This window comes from Lygodium microphyllum, chromosome 27 (assembly GCF_053477565.2).
Source record: "Lygodium microphyllum isolate KBCC chromosome 27, Lygodium_microphyllum_v1.1.10, whole genome shotgun sequence".
NCBI classification, from domain to species: domain Eukaryota; kingdom Viridiplantae; phylum Streptophyta; class Polypodiopsida; order Schizaeales; family Lygodiaceae; genus Lygodium; species Lygodium microphyllum.
The window spans coordinates 64,781,062-64,789,739 of record NC_141161.1 but is presented as its reverse complement, the minus strand read 5'-3'; the positions used below and the strand labels follow the sequence as shown (position 1 = coordinate 64,789,739).

The 8,678-nt window shown below is 44.9% G+C and overlaps 1 protein-coding gene across 1 annotated transcript; it reads left to right on the top strand.

The window, feature by feature from the left end:
* The first annotated feature begins 322 nt into the window (after positions 1-322).
* On the top strand, positions 323-8,102 carry LOC148012401 (cytochrome P450 CYP736A12-like). The gene is made up of 5 exons (XM_087669153.1): positions 323-1,283; positions 5,429-5,537; positions 5,709-5,785; positions 6,689-6,940; positions 7,137-8,102. Exons 1-5 carry the CDS (start codon positions 531-533, stop codon positions 7,764-7,766), a joined length of 1,821 nt encoding a protein of 606 aa, XP_087525279.1. The 5' UTR covers positions 323-530; the 3' UTR covers positions 7,767-8,102.
* Positions 8,103-8,678: the final 576 nt, after the last annotated feature.

The following is an 8,678-nucleotide window of genomic DNA, read 5'->3' as shown; positions in this document are numbered from 1 at the left end:
AAATAATGGAAAATTGTTAGATGACACTCTATTGGCCCCTTTACCTTAGAAGTTTATAGTAACAAAATTAAATAAACAAGGAGATTTTCTATTTAGAAAGGCTTGAAGTAGACAACAAAGACAAGTCATACGGCAATAAAAGTTTCCCCTTGAGAAGGACTTGACCTACGCAGTACACATCACCGGACTCCGGAGTCGCGTGGAGAGGAAGCGTGGTTCGCATCCAAAAGGTACCGCTGCCACACGTCATATTTGCATGGAGTCTGTATCACATACGAGATTGATTATCACACACCTACACTGATTGATTGATTCAAAGAGGGTAAGAGACATCCGTGAAGGAGGGGAGAGGAAGCCAAATTGCCTGGTTCCTTCTCCGATGAGGTGAAGAACGTAAAGGGCGTGAAGGAGGGGGGACTCGGGAGAGAGGAAGAGAGCAAGGGACTTTGGCTGAGTTCCAAGCTGGCCGCGTTCACTTTGCTCGATATTAGCCTCGTTCAGTCGTCCAGGATCTTTCCGTTAAGCTCAAAATGCAAGGCGAAGCGGGGAACGGCGGCGGCCTGCTGGCTTGTAGCGCCATATGCGCGCTACTACTGATATTGTCCTGGGCGTTAATCGTGATCAGGCGGCAGCATCACCGTAAGCTTCCTCCGGGGCCCTTGCCCTTGCCGGTGGTGGGAAACCTCCTCCACTTCATCGGGGATCTCCCACACCTGCGCCTCGCACGCTTGGCAGAGAGGCACGGTCCTCTCATGTGCCTGCGCCTGGGATCTAGGGTGGCTGCCGTGGCGTCGACGGCCGACGTGGCTAAGGCGTTCCTGCAGACGCACGACAAGGTCTTCGCCAGCCGGCCAGCCAATCAGTTCATGAAGCGGGCTCATTTCGGGGTCACCAACTCCTTCGCGCTGGGTCCTTACGGGCCGCACTGGCGCTACATCAGGAAGGTCGCCACCCTTGAGCTCTTCAGCGCCAGGAGGGTCCAGGAGACGCAGGTGCTGCGGAGGGAGGAGGTGGCCCGCCTCCTCCACAGCCTGCGGGCCCAGGCTGACGTAGCCGCCAGCGTCGACCTGGCGGTCGCCATGTCCCGCATGGTGGAGGACATCCTTTGCCGCATCATCTTCGGCCGTCGCATGCCGATGGACATGGCAGTGGGCGGGGCCTCCTTGAAGGACCTGATGACTGAGGCGTCCGAGCTGTTCCAGGCGCAACTAGAGATGGCAAAAACACATGGGGACAATGGGTTGCTAGCAATGGATGCCACCTTTGGCACCAATAAATATAAGGTATTATAATGTAATTATTGTGTGCATTGAAATTTTTTTAATTAATGTTGACTAGAATGGTCTTTTGCAATTTCAACTATACACAATCTTAGTGTTTGACTCTCATCGGAATGACATCCCTATTGCTTGGATTATTACATCTTCTTGCGCCATGGTTGACATTTGATTGTGGTTGGTGGCCTTTCGAAATTGATTGCTTGATGCCAAAAAATCATGGCAACCTAATGCATTTATGGTCGATGACGCCCTTGCAAAAATACAAGCCATTAGGTAAGCTATGCATAGATTAATTACTCTATATAATGTGTTATTTTATTGGACTTTATGTTGCACTATGTATGGAATTAGATGTTTATTTGGGGACTCTTTGTATTTTGTTAGCAATAGGGAGGCCTTTGGTGTGCCAATATACCTTTGCATTTGGCATGTTCGACAGGCTTGGTTAAAGAATTTGATCAAGAAGGTTTCCAATGCCTCGAAAATGGGCAAACCTGTTCAAAGCACTAGGCCAAATAATAAATATGCGAAGCCAAGCTAGCACCAATCAGGTGAGTACTGAGCGAGAAGCTATGGACTTGGTGGATGATTTCTTGCATACGTATAAGGAAGAGGAGGACTTCGTCAAGTACTTTAAGGACTAGTGGATGGCATCAATAGGTAATGGTTTATAGTTTAGCTAATACTTTTGGCTCTCTTATTTGACTAACTTTTACTTTTTTTTCTTTACTTTTGGCAACCTACCACATTCAAATCAGGAGACAAATGGTAGCATTGAGTCTTGTCATGGTATTCTAAAATCACGATTTCTTATTGGTCGTAAGACAATCCATGGTTGGAGAGTAGATTGGCTCCTACAAAAGCTTTTGGGTCCTTGTCATTCCTATTATTGGTATGAAGACATGTTGAAGGAGGCTGGGTTCAATTTTTAAAAAAATATATTGGACCTTGTTGCAAGCTTCGTGCAACGTGCCCAAGAAATCTCTGATGACAATGTAAGGTTCTTAGATGTTGAGCATACGGTTGCCTTGGTCAATAGCCAAAGCAAGAGCGATCTATGGCACAAAGTGGAGAATGCAAATTGCGAGTGGGCATGTTGCTCTTGTGAATGGGCCATGCGTGGCAACCTTTGCAAACATCAAGCCAAGGTGATGATGATTAATGGCATACACTTTTCCCATGTCATCAAGGCATCCATGGACTTGTACAACTTGTCCAACAAAGATATACCATGTGAATAATTATATTGCTAGTACTACCTTGCTTTGGTTTGTAAGCTAAATAGAGAAGTAAGTATGCTTTGAAAATTTTTGCAGGTCATGGATTCTTATGCCAATTTGACCCTATTGATGTTGAGGAGCCACTTCCTATGTTTCCCCATGGGGTCACTGCAAGTATAGATGACTCCAAACCATAATTGTCAATTTATTACAAGTTAACATTCATTTATGGAAAGCGGTTATTTACTAGGCACGTCAACGATGTCATATGACGATAAGGCTGCACAAGTATGCCAAATAGTAGTTGATGAGACACTTTCCCAATGTGGTAGGTATTGGATATGATCATTTTTGTCATTGATCTAAAATGGATATTATTGGTAACTTGAAACAATGGGTGCTTGGCAAATGGTAATTTGGAGCTATTGGAGTTTGCTCGGCGTCTCGCTCTTCAAATGCAAATGTCTATCAAACAAGCAAAGGCATCAAAGTTGCAACTAGTGCATCCACTTAGTAGGTTGCACCCTATTGAGGATGGCTTTGGAAATTCTCTAGCAAGAGCATAGCCATTCTTTGAGCTTGGTTACCGTAAGAATGTTTTAAAGCGGAAAGAGCAATTAAGGGTTCTTCCCTCTTTCCCAAAGCCTCCTAAAAAAGTGAAGGAAACAATGCAGGACAAATTAGATAAGGCATGTGAGGATGAAGCAACAGGGCAAGCTTCAAGTTAATGGCTATTTTGCTTGCATCAACACATATGGACATATCTTTACATGGCATTGACTTTTGAGGATTTAAATTTGTTTGGTTTTCACAACCATTTGATGTCGAAATTTTCTAGTATTTGCATAATGTTTTACATTATCCTGGGAGTGACCCTCTCTCTCTCTCTCTCTCTCTCTCTCTCTCTGTAATTACATCTATGTCTCATCATACACTTAGGTGTTGAAGTTAAACCCCATGTCTTCTCAATGTCTTTACTTGAGCATAAGTTTATAGCACTCATAGTAGCAATAGCACATTTTCATTAATAAAATAGGCACAATATGCCTAGTCCATGCTGGTTTGTTGCTTGCTCTATTGGTCCTAGATAAGCTCACATTAACAAGCTCTAATGCTCACTGCTCTTTGTAAGACTCCACAAGCTCTTCTAGTGTAAGTCTTCAAATCTCTGACACAAATCAATCCAAGTATGGCTATGGTTTCAAATGAATCTTTGCAAGTCAAATGCAACTCCTATCTTCAGACTCTAGCTCCTACAATACCAATGCTGAGCTCATAGGCTCTCAAGGTCTCATGGCTTCATGGCTCTAATACCATGTTCAAGATGCAGAGGGGGAGAGAGAGACATGGAATGAGGTAATCTCATAGAGCATACAACTCTATATGAGATACAACTCTATATCTTCTTCATTATTCATTATACTCGACACACCAAAGCCAAAGTACACTAACCATTGTGTAAATACCTAACCTAGTGACTAATTCTAGTTAGGTCCTATTGACTCATGTATAAACATACATGAGGTACAACTAACCTACAATTGTAAGAGTTGGTTGAGCTTGATCTTGCAACATCCACCATTTCTTGAATCATTCTCTCTCCATCTCCTTGGAGTCAATGCCAATCACATCATTACTTGCAGATAGCTCATTATTATTCTATTGCCCTTGGTTTTCCAATAGAGAAGCTAGTTTGATCAACGTGTTTGAAAATGACAAAACTAGAGAGAGTAGTTGCACCATACACACATATACAAAGATGATAGTTTGCACTTACCGTGTATATGCCAGCAACCCTATTGGCATAACACACACACATCCATTTGACCTTTTTATCATTGTTAGACCTTTGTTTTCCTATTTGACTCTATCTTTTAATGTATTTGTTTGATGCCGTTGCTTTAACTACAATCTTTCTTTATAGGTCAATAAGGCACACCTCCATTTTTTTGAGAGATTCTTCTGAAATGCTCTTCCATGCTTCTTTTTTGGGATTGTTTCAAGGGAGATACAATATTGTGAATATCCCTCGAAGGGTATTTGGAGGAAATATTCTTAAAGTTCAAATACTTCTACTAGGTTAATCCTTTCCATCATATTGAGTTGGCATTTACATGTCACTTTAGGGTGTTTATTTTTTAGGGGGAAAAGACACACTTTTGCCTCTTTAAACTTGTTTCTTATTTGAAGTTTTTCTATGTACATAAAATAAATGGATACACATCAAAACACATCTAGCCCATACTTATTTCCTTGAATGTTCCCCTCAATGTTCTAGTTCTTTGTCAAACTAGAGATATATACCATATTATGTTAAGACCAATTGATGGACAAATAACTTGCTCATTTGTACACCCATGTCCCATTTTGCATCTTGGAAGAACTTATAGTCTTTGCTTGCAGTTTGGCAACAAAATCTTTCATCGAAGGAAGCTCTATGATCAAATATCAACATTATCTTCCATATTGAAGACTATACTTGAGCATTGAGAGGAGATGACTTCATCTCCTTGCACTTCCTCATGTAAGATGCACTTCTTTGGAGCATTGCAATGATCAGACTTTGCTTTTGGATGAGGTAACAATGTCTTTTTCCTTTATTCTAAATGATGATAAAGGCTTTGATCACATTATTTATCAAATTTAAAGGCACAACTCATCCACATGGTTGAAGAGTAGCTTGATAGCAAGCTAAGAAATAATCGATTGAACACTTGAAAGCTAAGTCACATCAACAATATGTGTTTGTGGACTCCAAGTATCATGGTTATCCGCTTGATGATGTTTGCATCATATGATTGCGAGGGAGTAGTGAGTTCATCTCTTCAATCATATGCATACTTTGAAGCATCCCACAACAACATTGAGTATATTTTTTATGAAGAGATAAGAATCTGAACTTGTTTAAGATGAATATATGATTCACAGATGCTTGGAATGATCACAGAAGTAGGATGCTTGCTGGGAGGCGAGATGGCCAGTGTCGAGGGTGGAGTCGCAGCCCAGGCCGCGCCGGAGACTCTGCGTGGGGACGGCTGTGAGCTCTCCCACTGTGCCTAGCAAAGTGTATGGGGGGCAAGCCATGGTTTCCACCCTTGACAAAGACCTCGGTGAGGGCCTAATGAAGGCCTCTGTGTGGTGGAAGGCCTAATGGAAGGCCCAGCGACGAGATGAGTGCCAGAACTATGAGACGGCAACTTGTTAAAAGTCCTCAGCTCGGATAGTGCTAGCCAGGGGTGTCTCGTTCAGGACAAGAATCTGTTTGGGACATGTGGTGCTTGCATGGTGGGTTTCTGGCCACCGGTGTGGGAGAGTAGGTAGATGGTGCGCAAGGCAGGGATGTGCCATATCTGCGGGGGGTAGGGGACCGGAGAAGGCGTTGTGGCTGAGGTCAAGAAGTGGAGGGAGGGGAGGTTAGAGAAGGTGGAGGAGGGGAGGCAGCTTGAGAGGAGGTTGGAGCTAAAGTCAAGCCTCCGGAGGGATCTGGAGCACCTAATCGTCCCCCTAATCCTGAGGAGAACCCTGTGCTGATCATCACGACCAGCAGTAGAGCGCGAGCCAACTAGGGTCTCTTTTCTCGATGAGAGGTCTCGAGATCAACTGCATGGACGGCGATTCTCCCACAGTAGGCATGCGGCCCTGTTTTTGGTGAAGCTGTGAAGGCGCAGATCCAGTAGCACCTAGCGGAAAAGGATGATGATGATGATGCAGGCCACACAAATGTTAATGGGACCATAACCAATTGTCACGAGCTTCAAGTGAAGGAATTAGGGATTACGGCAAAAGAAACAGAGATAGACCAAGGTCTCACGATAGATTTCAAGTGGCGTTCATTCGGATGCCCTGGGCCTCGAAGAGAAGGGTGGGAGGGCCTCTGCTTTCAGAGGAGCCGCACAGATCTCCTTCTCCATGCGCACAAGAGAGAGAGAGAGAGAGAGAGAGAGAGAGAGATGGGGGGGCGGCTCTGCTTCAGAGATGCAAAGGAGATCTCCTTCTCCACTATGCGAGAGAGAGAGAGAGAGAGAGAGGGTTTGGGGGACCCCTCTCATGGAATGCATGGCCATGGGGCATGCAGACACGCGGAGCCTCTTTTTACCATGATTATTTTTTACCAGCATGTCCCATGTCCACGTCGGCCTGTTGACTGCAAATGTGTACATAGGACAAAAAACCCCACTTGATATCTAGCCTGAGCCCTGGTGGCTGGTGCTGGGTGACTTCGTCCCGTGGCTGGGTTTCCTGGACCGCGGTGTCAAGAGAAGCATGGACAAGCTGCACGCCAACATCGATGCCCTGTTGGAGCTCTTGATAGAGGAACGCGAGAAGCAGCACGAGCTCAATACACTGCAGGGGAAGAAGAAATATCTTCGGGAGGATGTTCTGGACGTACTTCTGTCGGACCCTTCTCTCAGCCGACTGCGCCTCAAGGGGTATCTTCTGGTACGATCATTTATCTGTATGCACACAGTCGAGAGAGAGAGCGAGAGAGAGAGAGAGAGAGAGAGTGTGTGTGTGTGTGTGTTTTTTTTGGGGGGTGGGGGGGGGGTTACTCGGGGTTTGTGTGGGGTGCCGGGGTCTGTCCTTAGCCTTAATCCCTCTGAATTATCAATTATGCCCCCCGTTCCTTCACTTGTAGGATCTGCTTGCAGCCGGAATCGACACCACATCTACGACCCTGGATTGGCTCATGGCAGAGCTCTTCAACAACCCGTCCGTTTTGAACAAGCTTCGGCTTGAGATAGAGGGGGTCGTTGGAAGGGAGAGAACAGTGGAAGAATCAGACATGGCGGACCTCCCTTATGTGACTGCCACTGTGAAAGAAGGCCTGCGCCTGCATGCGCCTGTAAGACTTTTGCTTCCGCACACGGCCACAGAAGCTTGCAACGTGATGGGGTACAGCCTTCCCAAAGGGACAACGCTGTTCGTGAATGCATGGGCGATTGGGAGGGACCCAACCATATGGAAGGACCCAGAGAGGTTCTCGCCCGAGAGGTTCCTCCTGACACGAGGAGATCCAGATCCTGGTCACGAGCTCTGCTGGATCCCTTTCGGTTCAGGCAGAAGGAGCTGCCCGGGCGCCTCTCTTGCCATGTCCACTCTCCAGCTCACCATCGCAAACCTCGTCCACTGTTTCGAATGGCGATTGCCGGAAGGTCAGACCCACGTTGACATGTCCGCAAAGACATCATTAGTCGTCCGTCGCCAAGCGCCATTAAGAGCAACCCCCATCCTGCGCATCGATCGACCTTTCAGTTCCCACAAATGAACTTATTAGCAATATTCATCCATGCATGCAGATAACGTCTTGCAAACATCAGGCGTCCAAATGATAGCTTGTGTAGAGTTTTCCATAGGTCCAACTGGTAGCTTGTGTAAAGCAGTTATGCAGCCCCCCAATAGCTGATTTAAAGCCATGAACTAGCCAATCACACACTACACATGACTCCCCTCTAATTATATCGCTCGACGCTCGTTCGTGTGAAATTAACAAATGTAAAGAACTATGTGATTGTACAATGTAGAGTTATCTCCAAATGCTCTCGGTGACGTGCGTAACACTTTTTGTGGCCGTCGAAGTTGCTGTAGTCTACAGTTGATATCCAGTGGCTTAAAGCATGAATTTAAGCCAGTTGATATCCAGTGGCTTAAAGCATGAATATAAGGTAAAATTGCATTTAAAAGTAGGGATAGTAGAAGAATGCCATAGAGCTTGATATGTGGTTGGAATGAAATAACTTGCCTTCATCTCCAATCCTCCATATTAAGGTACCTATGTGGGGGTAAAATAGTGGATATGGCTCTCTATACGGGCTATGGATCATTGAGGGGTATGCAAATTTCTGTCTCTGGCCACGTTGTGCACCTCTTCGAAGTCCTACATAACAAGGGAGGTTCATCTTTGCTTTGTCTTACTACCTCACTTAATGGATCTTTTTCCTCAATTGGGTATCTTAACATGGAAATTGCATTATCGTCTAAAAGACAAGGATAATATGTATTAATGAAAGGAACCTTCAATGGTATGCAAGAAAATTAGAAGATTCAACACCTCAGCAATTAGTGACTCTTATAACTTTGAAGTTTATAATGAGGGAAACAACACAAGGGTTAGAGCAATAAATCTCAGCTCTATGATCCAACCTTGGAAATCTTTTAAGCATAGATGCAATTAAGGAAC